Raw genomic sequence first — 19116 nt, 5'->3', positions numbered from 1 at the left:
CCCGCTTCCTGGTGCGGTAGAGAGGGACAGGCTGCAGCTGGAGAAGCCTGGCAGGGAAAGCAGGGGCCTCAAGATAGACCAGGGAAGGTTAGAGGGTGAGGCTTGTTAATGCAAAGTTCTTCTGGAGGTGGGGGAGGGGCCAGACCGCAAGTAGCCCGTGGAAGGTGCTGGTGTTGTACCATGGGGTCTCAGGCCCAATTATTTAACATTGGGTGGGTGGGAAATGGCTCAGATCACGGGCTTCATTCTCAGCCCCAGGGGTGGTCCCTTCCCCACCTTATTTCTGGATGCACTTTACAATTACTTGGGCAGCTTCTAAAGCATTCAGCTGGCGTGGGGTGGGGCCCAGGTGTTGGCACTTTTCAGATCCCCAGCCAGGGTGGAGAACTATGGCCTTGACTAGCCTCGTGGTGTAGGTTCAGACCCCACGTGGGAAGGGTCCCAAGGACAGATCCTCTGCTTGGGCTTGGGTGTGTGCCTTGCTGGAGGCCAGCCACATGTCCAGCAGCCTTAGATGGCCACGTGGCTGCACTGGGTTAATGCAAAGAGACACAGAGCTGCTACAACTCCCAACCAGGCGAGGCGGCAGTCAGTAGCAGATTGGGAGCATTTCACGCATGCATGAGATGTGGCGGCCTTCTCTGGTGCCTGAGGCTTTCCCCTTCTCTGCATCTGCTTCCTCATCTGCTGTTCAGGTTCAGAGAATACCTGTGCCTCTCTGAGCTGACTGCAGAATGCGATTTGTGTGAGGCACCCTCAGTTCCCCTGGTAGGGAGGCTGTAGGATAGAGTGGGAAGAGATAAATCTCTATGGAGCTGTGTGCTACCTTGGGGAGGTCCCCTTATCCCTCTGAGCTTCAGTGTCCTCACCAGTAAAACCAGGACTCTACCTTCCAGAATGTTCTACAGAGGGCATGAAATAAGATAATGTCTATAAAGCTCCCGGTACAATGCCTGGCACATAACAGAGGTTCTGTAAATTGCCTTCCTTCCAAGAATGCCACTTTTAGCTCTTACTCTTTTACATGTGATGTCAAATGGGGAGACCAAGACCCACAGTGTTCAACATAAGTACTAATTTGCTGCTTATAGGCTGAAGCCCCTTCTGTAACCCCTGGACTCCACATCCCTCAGCAGGAGGTCATGGTCACCTCTTGAACTCTGTCTGCACCCTCACCTGCACCGTGTGGGGGTCCAGGCTTTGTACAGGACAGGGTCTTGGGAGTGGCAGCTTGTCAGAAGACCCTGTGAAGAGTGTCCTCTCTGAGCTGCACTTGGCATGTGGTCCCGGTATTTGCGTGTGGACTGGGTGTTTGCTCGGGGGCTGGCACACAGGAAGTACTAATAACGACGCCAAAGGAACAGACTAGCTTTCCCTTTTCACAACTTAGCTCTCCTGCCCAAAAGAGTCATGGGAGAGGGACGATTAGGAGTGTAAGAAATAATTCTGTTTATTGATTAGAAGATGGTATAAAATTACAGCAATTTGCAGGCATTCTGGGCTTTCGGGAAGGGACATGCAGCGCTGGGCTCTAGCAGGAGATGGCGCGGAGACACGGGCCCCTGGGCGTTGGCTCCCGTCTTGGGCAGCGCGGACGCCCGTGTGAGAGAGAATTACTGGTCCTGGCCTCTGGAAACAAAGATAGGGTAGGTGCTGGCGCTCCCGGTCCAGTCACGGTAGATTCGGGTTGTTCGGTACAATGCTCATCCTTCCCACCAAAGGAAGGGGGACAGGCACATCGGTTTGGGAGGCCATCAGGGGATGAAGTGCATTTGGCTCAGGTCATCTTGCTTCCAGAGTCATCAAAGTCTGCTGGACTCGGCAGCAGTGGGCTGGGGCACGCAAGCAGACGGGTGTGCGCTACCATCTAAGCAGAGGGGCCTTCCGTGGGGCAGCAGTGGGAGGCGAGGGGCATGCTTCCAACGTCGTCCGGCCTCTCTCCCAGAGGAGGGAGGAGGAAGAGCCGGCAATCAGAGACTGAGCCATGGGGTGCTGGGTCCCCTGGGAAGTCTTCAGCAGAGGACTCTCCCGAAGTGTCGCAGGTGTGTCTGTCCCAGAGTCAGTGTGTAAAATCAGAAGGAGGGCAGATCAAGGTGTTACGGTGTTGGCTGAGTACAACGTCTCTGAGAGCTGGATGGCTGTGTCCGTAGCTACATGACGTTTTGGAACAGCTGGAGGGACCTCATGATGTTGTCATCCTGGGAAGGGACAAGGTAGGGGGGAGAGAATGGTCAGAATTTGGTGAGGCTCCTCCCTGGGAAACTGGAACGTGTGTGGGTTTCCTGGGCAGAAAGACCTCAGCCAGGGCCTGAGGCACCGGGAGTGCAGGCTGGGACCTGGAAGATGAGCCACTCAAGGTGAGGAGCACCTTCTCCGGCCTCAAGGAAGTTGGAAGGAACAAATTATCCAGCGAAACAGTGAATATTTTTTCTTTTAAGGAACTCTGGGCAATTGCAGTTTATCAAATAATTTTTCAACATCTGCTGAGACGATCATGTTTTTTCTTTTTTATTCTGTTCTGTCATTAATTACACTGATTAAAGTCAACCAGTCCAGAATTTCTGTAACAGACCCTAGTTGTTCATAATGCACTAGGCTTGTTACGCATTGCTGGACTTGATTTTTTGCATCTACGTTCAAAAGGAATATAGGAGCCTGAATAAACTGTTTTACCTTGTAATGTCCTTGTCAAGTTTCTCATGAATCAAGTTGAGAAGTTTTTCCTCTTCTCTAGTTTTTGAGTTTGTGTAAAGTTAGTATCATTTTTCCCTTAAATGTTTGCAAGAATTTACCAGTGACGGCATCTGAGCCTGACATTTTTTCTGTGGGAAAGTTTTAAACCACAGACATACGACTATTCAGATTTTTCAGTTTGTTTTTTTGTTAGGTTTGGTAAGTTGTATTTCAGGGGTATGAAAAGCAAATATGTTTAATTAAAATATAATGAAAATATGACATCAAAATTTTGAGGCTATGAAGCAGTACTCAGCAAAAGCAGTACTCAGAGAAAAACTTCTCTCTTTAAATGCATATATTAGAAAAGAAGGCTGAAAATCAGGGATCTATAAGAAACCGTAGAAAATTGAATTAAACTAACAAAGCAGAGGGAAGGAAATAATTTAGAGACCCAATGAATGAAATAAAAAGCAGAGAGATAGCAGAGAAAATCAACAAAGGTTGAGTCTGGGTATGTGACATCTTCTAGAAGTTTCTAGAACAGGGAGGGTGTGATGGCCTAGTGGTTAAGCCTATGGGGTTGGGATCAGGCCGCCTGGAGTGATTCACATCCCGGCCCTGTCACTTACCAGATGTGACTTTAGGCAAGTTACTTAATCTCTCTGTGCCTCAAGTTCTTCCTGTGTAAAATGGTATCAATCACAGTATTTATTTATACAGTAGGTTGTCAAAACCAGTGAGTTAAACAGCTCAAGAAGTTGCTAATGTGGGAAACAAAATCAATTAAAAAGCTGTTAAGCGAAGTCATACGAGCCTGCTACGCCGTCGTGCGTGGTATTTAAAATGGGAACGATGGGGTTCAGCTTCCATCCCGGTCACTCCCTGCGCCTTGGTCACATCTCTTAACCTTGCAGGGCCTCCGTGTGCTCCTCCTTAAAATGAGTATGATAACTAGAGCTGCTTAGCCACTTCGTAATAATTAAAAGATCGAGACTCATCTGTTGGTGAATCGCTGCTGGCCTGAGCCTCTCCCCACTCCACAGCTTCCCCTCTGGCTACCTGGTAACTGGTTCAGGAACCCCCGGCTGCCCAAAGATCCACCCGCTAATGGGTCGGCACCAAGTTTAGCAGGGGTGCTGCAGGGCGCTGCTCCAGGGCACAGGGCCGAGGTCGGTGAGGAGTGGTCAGTTCTCCGTCCAATCTAGTTACTAAAGAGTTAGTGTCACCCCCGATATCATGACTCTGCCTCTCAGGGCCGTGGTGAGGTTATCAGGATGGACCTGACAGGCAGGAGGTGCTCAGCATCAGTTAGTAACGCCTCCCCTGCTTTCTTGTGTTCTTATGAGGGGAGCTCAGAGTGACTGCATTTCTGAAATAAGGTGAGGGTAGAAATGCATTTTCCTAAAGTAGATGAATGAAAGCAATGACTTCCAGGCTCGTCTCTGGCAGACTCTGGGGCCAGTCTATCCTTTAGGCTAATGCAAATGTGGTCCAATGAAATACAGGTAAAAAAAAAAAAAAAAAAAAAAAAGCGGTCCAAGGATCAGCAGCATCAGCATCACCTGGGGACATGTCAGAAAAGTGGTACCCGAGCCCCAGTCCAGATGGATTGAAACAGGATCTGTGTGTTAGCAAGAGCTTCAGCGAGGCTGGTTTGCACATTGGAGTTTTAGAAGCATTGCTCCCAGGTACTTGTGTTAAAAATGAAGATTTCTAGACCCCATGCCAGATCTGGAGTCTCTGGGATGGAGGCCTGGGAATGTACATTTCTAGGATCATCCCTTGCAGTTCTCAAGCACACTGCAATTTGAGAATCACAGCTTTCGGTTTTCCCCCCCAGCTACTCCCTTGTTGTCCGGGGAGTGGCTCAGCAAGCCAGAAGCAGGTTAAAAGAGGGTGGTGTGGCCCACGTGGGGAGTCTGTAGTTTCACAGAGACCCCTCTGGGCTTTCACAGCTGCCCCCACCACCCAAGGCTTAGTTCGTGATCATTCTGGGGAGTGGGGATTGTTGGGATTCTGACTTGTTGCTGCTGGGGGGATTCGTGGCTCTGACCTGAGGGGTCAGAGGTTTGTCATTGTCTCCCATCTGCAGGTCACCAAGCCCCAACTTTCTGTCCCCAGATTTAGAGACATTGCAGCCCGAGATCTCACCTTACCTCCTGGCAGGATTCAAGAAATTCGTCTAACGTCACGATCCCATCTTTATTTTTGTCCATTTTCTGAAAGACACAAGAGGTTGCACTTTAGGGAACCTGGTCATCTGCATTCCAAAACTCGCCTTTTATTAACCAGCGCTGTCCCGAGATGGAGGGTGGTCTTTCCCTGGCCAGACAACTCCACGCAGGCCTTGGGGGCGGCACATTGAACCCCACGAGAGGCCTTAAAATGAAGACACGCTCCAGACTTCTCTCTTCATCACCCGCTCTTCTGCTGACCCCCTAACGTGCCTTCTGGGACTCTCCTCGCCCATTTATCTGGCCGAAAGAACAGTGGGCGTGAGTGCTCCTACCTCTGTCTCTGTCACGGACTGTGTGACCTTCAGGGGGCCTCTGGGAGCCTCTGTAGTCCCACTTGTGAAGTGACGTGATTAGACTAGAATGAGCCCCGGCGCTCTACTATACTCTACCGCTAGGTTAACTTTTTACTAAAACATCACCTGACCTTGCCATTCTTTTCCTTGTGGATTAATAGTGGCCTCCCACTCGTTACCAGATAAGGATGAAGTCTCCCGCGTAAAGGCCTCACGAGCCACCCCAGCCCGGTCCCCAACCTTCCTTCCCCTGCTCTCTCGATGCACATGCTTACCAGCCCCACAGGTGTGCTCACGGATGCCTCCTCTGCTGACCCGGACCCTCCAAGAGTTTTTATGGATTTAGCGTCTGTGCGATACTAAGGGCACTTCCCTGTTCTCTCCTATGGGGTATACTTGTCTGCTTAGTGAGATCATCTGTTCCTGAGAACCCCACATTGGTGATTCTTTCATGTGTCCTACAATGTGCAGGACACGTTGGGCCCACACCACTGCTCAGGTTCTAGGGGATTGACTGATCTAAGCTGAGCTTCGAGCTCACGCACACGTGTGTACTCTTACCTGGAAGAAGACGTCCACGTGCTGCCTTGGAGTGTCTTCCTTGAGCACAGGGTAGGTGTACTTGCCCATCATGTCGTAGATGGCTTTGACAATGTCCATCATCTCCTGGACAGGGGACACGGAAGCACAGGGTGGGGAAGTCATGAGGTCAGGCCTCGGGGACAGTCTGGAGCTCCTCACCCCCGTTATGAGCAAAAGTGATTACAAGGACCGTCTTCAGCTGATGAGAAGGGGTTAGGAAGCATGAGTGAGTGAGTGAGGAATAAAAACTGGGGAGAACCTGGCAGGGGGGAGGTGAGGGCTGACCTCAGGACGTGGCATGTTATGGGGTGCTCAGTCCATGCTTCCAGAGACGCCAGGATACAGCAGATGCCAACGTGAGTTTCCAGATAGACTAGTGGGTATTTCACTGTCTGGACACCACGTGGGCTCGGGGGCACTAAATGTGTCAGGCAGGGAAGGCTGGGAAATCACTTGTGATTTATTTAGAGACGGCCATATCCTGTCAACCCTGTCTACCAGTTCAGTTGTAGGCAAAGCAGGTTGTGGCCCACACAACCCAACTGCTGTCTCCTCGTCATCAAACATCTCCCTTTTCTCTCCTAGGTGATAACTGCGAAACCCATCCCAACTTCTGGCTTTAGCTTGTGGCCGTTAACCTGTTAAAATGCAAGCTCCCCTGGGAAGAGGAACTCCACACGGAAATAAATCACTTAGACCCACTTTGAAACGTGCATTGAATATGCGTGACCCCGTGGGAAGGAATGAACCTCCTTCTTCTTTTCGTAGTGCCTGGGAAAAGGGCAACGGGGAGGTCCAAGGTGAGCTGCTTCGTTTTGCCGGCACCAGCTCTGTGGGCGCCGAGGCAGACCCCTCCCACTCAGACAGCGTCCTCCTTACGACCGGGCTGTTTCTGTCTACAATGATCAGACGCCTTCCTTGCAGCCCCCTCACGCCCCCGGCCGCAGCTCACTGACCTCTTTGTTTATGTATCCATCTTTATTGATGTCGTACAAATTAAATGTCCACCTTAGTTTCTCATGGACAGTTCCTCTCAGTAAAATGGACAGAGCGGTGACAAAGTCCTGAGGAGCAGAAGAGGCATGAATGACATTAACACCAAGCCATCGGGTGGGCTGCCGCTCTGGCTTTGGGTCCGGCCCTGTGACGGCTTTTACGCGATGGTGTCTCCCATGCCCTCTGTCCCTGGGAGGATGTGGCTGAGTTCAGGGGAGAGCACCCCCTGCCCCTATTCCCTGCCCTGCCCCACTTGGACCTCTGTGTGTGCCCATACCTCCAGACCCAGGAACAGCCAGCCTGCCCTGGGGACACGGGGACACCCACCCTCCCTGGGACAGCCTCATCCCATGGCTACGGTTATTGTCTGGGTGGTTTCAGAGTCTTGCGGCTAAGGATGTGGACTCTGGGGACAACCTGCTTTGAGTTCAAATCCCTCCTTTACTGTTTGACCTTGGGAAAGTCACTCAGTTTCTCTGCCTTACTCTCCTCTTCTGTACCTGGTAATAAATAATAGCCCCTACCTTGTAGGGTTCTTGTGAGGATTCAGTGAATTAATACACGCAAAGCGCGACGCACAGAGCCCGCCACGCGGTTAGCATCATGTGCACGTGACTTAGGCAACTGCTATGATTACTCCCTGGAGGCCCGGAGCTCCTGCTTCTCTCTATGTTCAGGAAGAGCTGGTGAAATGGGCGGAGGTTTCTTTGTCTTGATGGAGGGCATCCGATGACCCAGCCCTCTCCCCAACACCCCGTGATTTAGAGGGAGAGGAGATGCGCACCCGGGGAGTCCCAGAGACACATGTACCTCGAACTTCACGGAGCCGGTCTGCGTGGTGTCGAAGGCGTGGAAGAGGTAATGGGCGTACGTGCTGGCATCTGCAAGGCAAAGAAGGAGAGGCAGCTGATGGGAGCAGGGCCCTGCGGAGGGGACTGAGGCCACTGAAAACCACACAGAAGAGGAGAGGATGCGGCCGGGGGACAGAAGGGGGACAGCCGTGGGGCAGCAAACCCTCTGGTATGCACCTGGACCCATCTGGCAGTCTGGGGTTTAGATGGCAAGTTCTACCAAGAGCCAAGACAAGCCCTTGCCTGTCTGACTAGCCACCCCCAGAGAGAGACCCTGCTGCCCGCCTGTGGGTGGCTCCTGGTGGGTGAACGACACAGTGACTGCACGCGGAGGCTCTTCTGGGTGGCAGAGCAATGCCCTTGGCCTGGAGAGCAGCTCTGTCACTGCCCCCTGGGTGACCACAGGCTCCTCACGCAACCTCTCTGAGCTTCACGCTCCCATCTCTGGACAATGGGACGTAGCAAGACCTTGACATTTCCGATAAAGCATGTTAACCTTCTCATGGAGTCGCATCATCAAAGCCTCCAAGCCCACCACACAGTCCAAACTCAAGGGGCAGCAGCTCAAGGGAACTCGACCATCGGTGACTCTGAGGCCTGACTGGGACACAGCTGCCCCCCGCCTTGGGGGGGGCCCTGTCCCGGGGCCCACACCTCAGAAGGCTCCTGCTGCTGCCCTGCTGTGTCTGGGATGCTTGGGTCTCTGTGTCATCAGGGTCCAGGAAGGGTCCTGCAGGAGACAGCTCCTGGGCGCCAAGTGTAAGGTGGCATGGGACCCGCGGAAGCCAGAGGAAGAGCCACTGATGTCACAGGCCCATGGGATCAGAGGGGGCTCCCGCAGGAGCCAGAGGGGCAGCAGGGGCCCTGGCCTGGCACCCTTGCGCACCCAGATTTACAAGCGTGGCTTCATGCTCCCCGCTGCTTTTTCGATTCGTTTAGTTTATGGCCTCTGCTATTTACTAAAGTTTCTTTTTCAAAACCCTGGCCTGCCTCGGCTGCTGTAAGGAAGAGAAGGGAGAGCATGTGGCAGGATGATGGAGCGGACGTGGAGGAGCTTTCCAGCGACACGTAGGGACCCCATCCTGATCCGCCTCCATCTGTCGCTGCGTGGTCCCCGGGAAGGCCCGGCCTCTCTGAAACGCCGCCGCCCCGGTGGGGAGAGCCACACCTGCTCCCCAGAGCTGTCTGAGACTCCGAGTCTCTCCTCCCGCCTCCTCTCCTGGAGAGGGTCCATTTCAGGGTCCCTTTCTGCGGAAGCTTTAGCGAGCTCCTCGTCCTGTAACAAGGGAGGCACCCTGCTCTGGGTTCTCCCCGACGTTGAGGAGCAGGCACATGACAAGGAGCATGAACTTGGGCAAAGGAAGGCCACTCGCCAGAGAGGGAGGCGGGCAGGGTCTTTATCAAGGTCGGACTCACCTCCGTGGGGGAAAAACTGAGCGTAGATCTGCTTGAATGTTTCTTCGTTGACCACGCCGCTGGGACACTCCTGCATGAGGGGACAGAGTCAGCGGGGCGATCTGAGGGCCTGGGCCCGGCTTTGGGGTCTAGGGTTCCCTGTGATGGCTGGTGGGCAGGGACTTCTGTGTCCCACAGGTAAGTGGCCCAGAGCCAGCCCCATCTTGGGACTGAGTCACTTTGTAAGATGAGACTTCCTCACAGAGTGGGCACTGGGCGTGCATGTGGAAAGAGTTTGCACTTGGGGACGAGGAAGACCAGGGTTTGGTGCCTGGCTCAGCCCCTTCTAAGTTCTGTGGCTTTGAATGAGTCATCCCCCGACCCTCAACGTCCTTAGCTGTACAATGGGGCTAACAGGACCTTCCCAGCAAGGCTGTCATGAGGTTCAGTGAATGAGAAATGGGGTCAGTTCACACACCGGCACTCAGGCTCACTCATCAGTCTCGGTCCGCGTGGTCAGCGGCAGACTGAGTCCCGTTATTTCGGAAGCACCAGCAATACTGACAGCGTGAACCGGCTACACAGAGGCCAGAGCCTCGTCCTCACCTGCAGCCTCTCTTTCCAGCCGGGGGGTCTTGCTCTCCCGGCCCTTAGATAGCATTGACCTTCTTCTTTCTACAATGACACATGCAGGAACCTTCCTAATGACCCCCCTCGCTATCTGGGGGAGCTGAGCCCCAGGGAAACCCTGCCTGGACCTCCGAGGCCGCGTGGGTCTTACGTTTTTGAAGCCCCGATAAAGGACTTGCAGCTCCCTCTTGGTGAAGTTTGTCTGGGCCTCCAGCTGCTCCAGTCCCTCAGGCCGATGGCAAACCATGGTCATCTCCAACTCGTCTTCAATCTTATCTGGAACCGGAGGAAATGGCATTGGAAGGGTGACCCGTCAGACCCCAGCTGGGGCTGTCACAAGGGTGGTGTCGTGATCTGGGACACAGGGTGCGGGGCTGGGGTCCCACTGCAGACGACCTCCCTGCCTGGAAGCCCTGCCCAGTCCCTGTCTCACTCACAGTCAGCCCAGCCATTTCCCCAGGTGTGCCAGACCCCAGGTGTGCCAGACCCCAGGTGTGTCAGACTCCAGGTGAGGACGCTTCAGCACTGGACGACAACATGTTTAAAGGGGAGAGGGGAGCGGAAGTGCTAAACGCAAGCCCATGGGACAGCATTTCCCTTTCTTTTAAAATAATGTCTTTGCATATTCCATTTGCTACCCACTGAACGTCTGGATATTCTAGAGACCCAGGTAAACGAGCAGATTGATGAACAGCCTCACGCAAAGGGAAACAAACCTATTAAAAAAACATGGCGTAAACTCTCACCCTTTGCGCTAACTAGAGAAAGGCTAGTGTCATTTAGCAAAAAGTTCAAATTATAGCATTAAGTATTAATTTGAAAGTACGAGTGTATTAACAGTCTTGTTTTGTAATATTTACTCGATAGCCTTCCATACCAGGGAAATGACTGAAACGAGAGCAGCTGTATACAAATGAAAACTTCTAAAGTGCTAACAGGCTCTCACCACGACATAGCGGTTTGATGAAAATGTGATGTAATTTTGTCCCTGTTGTTTACAAAGCGTCCGTCGGTTACAGCGAGAACTCTGCCCCTCTCCTACCGAAGGACCACAAAATCCAAATAAGTGCAGCTTTCAACCTTTTACCCTCCCAGAAGGGTAAGTGAGTGTTCTCCTCTGGGCCCTGCCAGAATGCTTTCTATAAATTCACTCCAGTCAAGAATCAATTACCAGCTAACCTTCGCTGTCCACTGTTGTCGTGCAGACGCTACCAAATCCATATATTGAACGACTGTAAAGCTGGCAAGGACAGCGACGAGGTGGGCAGGCTGCTGGGAATGGATGCCGGCCCCGTCACCGCCCATGGCCACGGAGAGTGAGCACAGGCTGAGTTTCTACCTGAGAGAACGGGGGGTGGGGAGCAGGTGCGTGACTGTGGATCTCTATAGCCCATCAGTCTCTGCACCGCGTTCCCGTTTGATTCTTTGATTTCAACAGGAAAGGAATCCATCAAGGGGAGTTTGAATCTTGAACCTTTTCCTAAGGTAACTGACTTTGGCTAAGTTTCCCAGGGAGAGGCAGAGGAATTTGGTAACAATACCTGCTCCCTTATCGGCTGGGAGTAAGGCAGATTGTTCAACACAAACAAGGTACTCTGTTTACACAGCATCGCTGCCAGGGGCCAATTTCCTTATAATTCATAGGAACCTTTCACTGTTGTTCTGTTTGTAGCTAACAAGTAGCAATTACAGACAAACAGCAAAACCCCACACAAGTCTAATTCAGAATACTCACATATAGTACTCTTTTTAAAACAAATCAAATTGTTGGTTTAATTCAGCATTAGATTGAATAGCAATTTTATTTTTTAAATGCACAGATATTGAACACTCAGAATAGGTGAAAGGTATATTAAAACGTAAGTAAGGAAGACAAAAATTTATTTTTGGGAGAATGGTGTATTTTTGAAGGCGTCTAGTATACTTTTCCAAACTTGTCTTACCTAGAGGCTTTAAAAGATATTTTTACAGGGTTGTTTTATTTCTATTAACCTCCTTGTGACTGAATTCCTATAAGCTCAGAGAAGTCTCCGCAGGAGTTTGATAAAGTGTGATTCAGTAACTGCCCTCACTTGCCACCTCTTTTATTAAAAATGTACCAAGTAATTATCAAAATACCAAATATTAAAACCACTTCATTAAGGGAGAACTGGACTTTATTAATAAATGATTTGTTTGCTGTCTACACAGCAACATCAATTTCCATATCAAATGGAGTCTGTGATATCCAAATATCTGGATACTGACACCAAGCGTGGTTTTGGTTTCCTTTGTCATCACCCTCTCCTTGCCAGGCTCTGGTCGCATCTGCTGTGGAAGGAAATTCACGTCTCTGGGGCTCCTGATACTGGGAAGTAGCCTGCATGTGGGCACATGGGGCTTTAACCAGTGGGCCTCGATTTCTTTTTCTTACTGTTTCATAGTAAGAACTTAAGCTGACATCAGAATCCAGTGTACACATACATACATATAAGCAAAAAAAAAAAAAAATATTTTGAAGCAAAAAGTTTATGAAGTAAGTCATTCTTTCCCTAATGCAAGATGCACCCTCTTTTCAATTTTAATCTTTTTTTGTAAAACTGTGCTAATGGTGACTGTCATGTGTCACACATGATGTGTGAGTGGAAACCACTAATTTGTCTATACTTTTTTTCCCTTGTGGTGACCTTCTAGGGTGCCCACACCGGGCATCCCTTTCTCTCTCTCCGGCTCTCCCTCCCTTTGCTTGGAGGCCTCATGGTTTGGCCACTGTAAATATATTCTGAAGAAACTTTGAAGGGGCAGCAGAGCTTCTTGCCCCCCACCCCCACCCCAAGAGTCCCTGGGTGCTATCCAGGTGGTCCCGGTAAAGAAAGGAGGGTGGCCAGGTCCCTGGGTGGAGGAAGAGGAAACAGAATTAACAGGTGGGGAGCCTCCTTGATAGTTTCTTTTGAGGTTTGTTAAGAGTCTCCAAGGTCAAATATTGCTTGTCGTTATTTTTGTTATTAAAAAAAAATGATGAGCAGTTAGCAAGTCAGACTGAGTTTGGGTGATGGAAAATTAACCTAGAGATTGAATTCATACTATGGTGATAACTACATAACAGCAATAAATTAAACTACCTTCTGTTTGTAAAGTACTTTTAATTTGTAAACTGTTTTCATGTCCCTAAGTCACTAAACCTGTGTGTGGTGGGGGACCATGGCCTTTGCCATCTGAATATTAGGAAGATGGGAGCCCTAACAAATAAAGGGGTCTCTAAGTATGAGCACCTTAAAAAGCGATAAACTATTTAGAATAAGCAACTGTAGAGGATACGGGGACTCCCAGGATGAAGGAGAGGCTGGGGAAGATGACTCAGATTAAGTGGTCCTTCAAGCTTCGGGGCCGCAGGCTCTTCTGAGTGTGGATGAGAGCTGGGGACCCTCAGGGAAGGGAGCGCTCCGAATCGCGGAGTTTGCCTGTGCGCTCAGTGAGTTCTGTATCTGTTGCCCACACGGAGCACAGTTAAGGGCCTGAGCACAGGCGATCCCTTCTAAACTCCCCGTAAGTGGCTTTGCTTGAGTCCTAGCTCACACCGATGGTTGGAGACAGAACTAGACATAGAAGCCACCCAGCCCAGGGCCTCTTTTATAGACCTCCCTGCCATGTGCCCCTGCAATGGCTTCTGCTTTCCTTCAGCACAAACTGCAGATTGGTCTGTAACAAGTTTACAGTAATTCTGCTCCCAGCAAGCTCTGGCCTGAGTACAAGTTAGACTAGGAGCAATAGGAGGATTCACGCCTTTGGTCTTCTTCCTAGTGAGATGCCTCCTCTATTTGGCCCATGACCATGACCGTGACCATGACCGTGATCATGACCATGGCCGTGACCCTCTCCTTCCCCTGGACTGAAAAAACAGTTTCTCCATTCTGGGGTCTCTGGGTTGGACTTGATTCCCACACATCCAGCCTTGAGGTCACAAAGTGGTGTCTCTTGGCATGGACACAGCCCGAAGACAGGTCTTGCTTGGCCTATAAAATGTGTTCTAATTTTTTTGTGTGTGTGTGGAATGAATTGCCATTATTTGAAGATGAGGGATTCCCGCGCATGTTTGGATTTCTGATTTTTCTTGGAAAATGGATTGTCTGACAACTCCGGTCTCGCGTTGTTACAGATGGGAGTTTACTAGAGCTGAGCAGGGGCTGTCCCCTCTGGTCTCATTCCGTCACCTCCGGCTCGCTCCTGTCATGCCACCTTCCTGGCTCCAGAAGCATCGGAGCTTCTGGTTCCCGATCTGTGCCTCTTCCCCCGCCCCTGCCTACCTTCTCCTGCCTCGCCCCACTCCGTCTGTCACCTTCTCTCTCCTGCACCAGTGGTTGAACACATTCCACCTTGTTTCGCAAAGGAATTGAAGCAGTTATACGAAGTAAACATAATAAAATAATAAGAGATAAAGTAATAAGAAAAACTGCCTCAGAAAACGTGGATTAGATTAGGAGGTCAAGACCATGGGGAAAGAGGACACGGAAATTCAGGTCATTTGTTCTAAGCAGTTCCTACACTTGAGCCACACACGGGCTCTGAGCTCTTATGTACGTTTCATGGTCCCTGAGAGGAGGAAAACAGAGCAGTTGCTTAGCGGAGCAGAGCTCTTCCTATAACTTGTGTCTAAAACAATGTTTCCAACTGTTTCTATACAGGTGGGGTTTGTTAACAAGGGACACAGAAAGTTGGTGAGTGACAAGACTAATGACCAAATACAAATACGTGATTAAATAGCTCTTCCTTTGAAAGTAATGGGACCAAAGTAGCCAAGTTAGTTTAAACGTTTTTACCTCTCTGATACTGGTAATACCACCAGGCGACGTCTAGGAAAAAGTAAGAAAACATTTTACCAAATCCATTCATCAAAAAAGCAAACCACACTTTTATCTTCCACGGCGAGTCCTCTCTGAGGGCGTCCAGGGCACCGTCCAGAGCAGAGAGGTCTTGTAGCAGAGCTGGGCTGACCTTCTCCTTGTCCGTCTCCCAGGGTCCGAACAGGCAAGAGCAACGGGTCACCTTGCAGTGCCCGCGGTGCCCAGCAGGGGGCTCCCTGAGCATGCCCGCAGCCATGCAGCCATGCAGCCGGCAGAGAGATGGGATGGCGTGGGGCAGAGGATGCGCGGATGCGGATGGGCCCTGGAATAATACCCGCCTGTTCGGCTGTAGAGCGGCTGACAGAGAGATACCCTCCCCAAAAGATGCGCCATCGCCTGTCTCTGCTACGCTGCGACTTGAAGCTGACTCTTTGTTCACCCAAAAACTATCAATGATGTACTATACATGCAGGGTGGCGCAAACGCAGGTTTACAGTTGCCCCGTCCTGTCTTTCAGTGAATGAAACAACTCTGTTCCCTGCTCTCACGGAACTTACAATCTGCAAAGTCGGCGTCTCTCGTCCCTTCTCAAGCTGGTAAGTAACAAAGATGCAGAAAAGGAAAAGGGCTGCGGAAAACCTAAGGAGCACATTGGGGCATGTGGGCAGAGCCCGTGCAGGTAGGCTTTCCTGCGGTGCTGAGTGTAAAAGGAGACAAGATACCAAGCCCTAGAACATCCTCCCTTGCATCACGGAGTTGGGGGGCCCCAGGTCCCAGACAGTGGGAAGCAGGGGCTCTATTTGCTGCTCTCCCCTGGAAGTCTATTTGGGGGTCAGCCTGGTTTTCCGATGTAGGCGATGACTTTAACTCCTTCCTACCCTTCCAGTGCCCCTGCGCACAATGTGGAAGGCAGCCAGCAGTGACCTTAAGGATGTGTTAATCACGCACGTCCTCGACCCCCGACAGGAGGGCTTATGCTCCTGCTCCCTCTAAAAGTGGTGCTTTAGGTGGGAATCCATTGGTGTTCCTACTCATTTCCTGACCTGAATTTCACAGGAGAAACTTATTTTGCTGGATTTAGCAGCCCCCTTTTACCATGCTGATTAAATAGCATTTGTATTTATTTTTTTCTAATAGACTTTATTTTTGGAAAAGTTTTAGGTTTATAGAAAATGCAGAGCACTCCTATATACCCACCCTCACAGTTTCCCTTGTGATTAACATCTTGCTTTGGTGTATTTGTTACAACTGATGAAACAGGATGGGCAGATTCTTTTTTAAAGTCCATAGCTTACATGAGAGTTCCCCCTTGGCGTGGTACAGTTCTATGGGTTTTGACAAAAGTATGACATCCTGTATCCTACAGAATAGTTTCACGGCCCTAAAAGTGCTCAGGTAGCATTTCCGTAGAGATATGTCTACAAATATGGATTGGCCTTCTCTGGCAGGCCAGGGAGAGAGATGAAGGAGTCACGCCTGTTCATATGGTGTTCTCCGACTGGTAGGGAGGCACACGCGTGGACCAGGGATTGCAACTCCAACGCCCATGGTAGTCGGTGAGTCATTTAGATGCATCAGGGGATGGGCGCACAACACACAAAGCTGTACCCGACCCATTGCCCCGTGATATGAAGCAGCCGTTGCTCAGCTAGCTGTTCTCCAGTGGAACTTATGCCCAGAGAGTCCAGATCTGTGATTTCTCAAGAGATGCTACAATTAAAAATTATACTTTGTGGCGTGTTGTGGACTGATGGTCAGGAACTCTTCATGGGCGAATCATTCTAAGCAGCGTGGATACGACTAAGACTCTGGGAGCAGAGAGGAGGAAGTCCTTAACTAATGCCTCCTGGAGGGCAGGGAACTGGAAAGGGGACAGGGACAGCTTCAAGTGGAGGTGATGATTTATCTGAGTCTTGAAGGAAGACAGGATAAGGCAACAGCATGGGCAAAAGCTCAGACTCCCCATGACTGGGGAAGGGGTGGTAGGCTCCCTTGTAGCAGAGCTGACCTCTCACTGAGAACTAGACAAGGAGGATTTAAAAACAAATGGAAACCTGTTTGGAGGCCCTGAAGAATTGCCAAGGACTGCACTTTGGAAGCCCTGGCTCTGGAGGAAAGGGAAACTCCTTACGGTGAGCCTCAGGGTCAAGGCTGTTCTTCAGCTCAAAGCAGATGCTGATTTATCTGAGGCATGGGTGACGAGGCTGAGAAATGGAGCAGAGAGAGTCTGCTAAGAGCTGAGAACCTGGGCAGAACTTGCAGCAGCCTGGGAAGACAAGAATTGGATCTGTGCTGTTAAGACATTCAGGACTGGACAGGCCAAGACTGGAGGGACCACAGAGCAATGAGCTGATAGCCTGGGCCACTTATTTCCCGAAGGCATTTGCTAATTCCTAAGTGATAGGTCAAGAGAAATTAAGAATAACCCAAAGCCAACTGGGGTCTTCAGCAGCCTCACAAAGACAAGTGGAAAGTCTTCAGCACAGGAGAGCAGTCTTCTAACAAACACCAAACCCGAACTACGTGCTATTTACAAGCACGAGGAGGCATTAAAGATCAAAGGAAAAGGGTGGAAAAGGATACAGGACGTAAACCCAAATCAAGAAGAGCCAGCGTGGCTATTTTAACTTCAGATAAAGGAGACATTAAGGCAAGAAACTTTGCTAGAGAGGAAGAGAGAGTTTTCATAAGATATAATAATTTTAAATTAGTATGCACTGGTAATGGAGCTTCAATATAGATAAAGGCTCACAAAACTAAAGTGAGAAAAAGCGGATTCACAGCCATAACTGGAGGTTTAAAAGTACCTCCCCAACCACTGATAAAATAAAAGATCGGTAAGAATATAGAAGATAGGAGCAACACACGAACACACTTGGCCTCACCGACCCACGGAGAAGGCCTTTCCCAGCAGTCACAGAATGCCACACGTCCTTTTCAAGTGCACATAGAACATTTACCCAAACTGACCAGTTCCCGGGTCATAAAGCCAATCTCGACGTAGTACAGAGAACTGAAATTATTCAAAATGTTTTCTGTCCAGAGCGGAATTAAGCAAGAAATCAAAAGCAAAAAGAAAATAAGGAAATTTTCAAATGTTTGGAGAGGGAGCGATTCGGTTCTGAGTCCTAAGTCACCATTGCGCCAAAGAAGACATCCCATGGGAACTAGAAAGTATTCTGAACTACATGATGATGAAAACATGCGGTGTATCGAGACCGTGGCGTGCTGTTAAAACCAAACCTAGAAGGCAGTTTCAAAGAGCATGACATGCTGGACCCGCAAAGAATCTAGGCGACCGTGTGCTTCCTCTTGAAATCACATTTCCAGTGTTTCCAGCGGCTCCTTTTCAATGTCACCTAACCTCTGCTGGTCACATTGGATACTGTATCAGCGACAGCATGCTGGCACCTGAAAATGTCCCCTCTTCTCTCCCCTTAAACGTGGCCGCTTCGTTTATTCTGGAAGAGTTTAGCACCATCTTCCTGATTGATGACTCACCCCAGTATAACAGGGGATGAAGACCCTTGCTGGTGGCTGCATGGAGCAGAGATGGGAAGGAATCCCGGAGGCTGAGTCCTACAGCCCAGGCGTGGACCTGCCCAGAGCAGGCAGCTCACCAGCTCTGAATGTGATAAACTTGACAAGGAGTCCCGGGAGTGCTGAGCTGAGTCTCGATAAAGATTTCTTCTGAGTGGTCCAGACATTTTTTTCAGTTTTCTTAGTTCAATAAACCTCAACTCACGTTCTGCTCCAAGCATTTGTTCACTTAATTTTGAAATTCTCCTGTCCCTTTTAAGCAAAATTGAATTTATACATTCTTCATTCATTTATACTTTGGTCTTGAAAATAGAATAGGTAGAAAAAAATAGAATCATATTTAAAAAAAAAAACTTCGAGTATTGCTACTTCATGAGCTAGGAGGTCTTCCAGATCAAATGACTTGAAAAGTCTTCCATATGTGCGGTATTTCAGTTCTCTGGCCTCCCTTCCCAAATGAGAGCATGTGGGAAGGGGTGTCGGATGTGCCTTGCAACTTCTTGGGAGGGTGAAGGTAGAAACGGTCAGAAATGTAATGCGATTATTCAAAGTCACTACCCAGATCGTGACAGAAGTCACAGTTCTGTTGTCTGTGTGACAGTGGGCCATCACACCGCCAAGAACACAAAGACTCTCCTGGGAAAGAAATGAGTCATCTAGGTCCAGGGTTGGTCAAGAGACGTGCAGGAGCAAGGCCACCTATGTTAGGGACCCTTGTGTCCCCTCATTCTCCAAGGCAGCATTTGAGTCCAGCTAAGACCCTTGCCAGGTAGGAAAACAGAATCGTCAGGTTCACGGCAGCATCTCCGCCATGGGCAAAATCTCTTGGTGACGTGGTAAATGGACCTCTTTGTCTGGAAAATGTGCCCGTTTGGAACTTCCGATGATTTACGGCGATGATTAATGGTGGTAGCTCCGGCGTCTCCGCAGCTCCCAGGAGCAGGTAGTCAAATGAGGCCCCCCTCCTGCCACCAGCTCGCGTGGGGGCTGCGGTGGGAAACCTACCACCTCGTCTGCTTTGGTCTCAGCTGGACACTGCCCTGAAGTTCCAGCACATGGAGGTGGCCACCTCATGAGCCGTGGCCAACCTCCCTGT

General features: G+C 50.1%; 1 protein-coding gene across 4 annotated transcripts in view; it reads right to left on the bottom strand.

Moving 5' to 3' along the window:
* Window positions 1–1425: 1425 nt before the first annotated feature.
* The window catches only part of KCNIP1 (potassium voltage-gated channel interacting protein 1), a 239932-nt gene continuing 222241 nt past the window's right edge, over window positions 1426–19116 (bottom strand). For 2 of the 4 annotated variants that reach the window (XM_090288566.1, XM_090288568.1), the window contains exons 2-8: window positions 9812–9936; window positions 9052–9121; window positions 7595–7665; window positions 6745–6852; window positions 5768–5872; window positions 4833–4895; window positions 1426–2198 (exon numbers count right to left, since the gene is read on the bottom strand). In XM_090288566.1, the coding sequence (XP_090144692.1) occupies window positions 2151–2198; window positions 4833–4895; window positions 5768–5872; window positions 6745–6852; window positions 7595–7665; window positions 9052–9121; window positions 9812–9936 (590 nt within the window). In that variant the 3' untranslated portion in view covers window positions 1426–2150. Of the gene's footprint in view, window positions 2199–4827; window positions 4896–5767; window positions 5873–6744; window positions 6853–7594; window positions 7666–9051; window positions 9122–9811; window positions 9937–14456; window positions 14490–19116 lie in introns of all 4 variants that reach the window. The other 2 variants (XM_090288567.1, XM_090288564.1) reach the window with 2 other exon arrangements.

Source organism: Furipterus horrens, unplaced genomic scaffold, assembly GCF_987537825.1.
Source record: "Furipterus horrens unplaced genomic scaffold, mFurHor1.1.pri manual_scaffold_10, whole genome shotgun sequence".
In the NCBI taxonomy this organism is placed as follows: domain Eukaryota; kingdom Metazoa; phylum Chordata; class Mammalia; order Chiroptera; family Furipteridae; genus Furipterus; species Furipterus horrens.
This window is presented reverse-complemented; position numbering and strand designations above follow the sequence as displayed.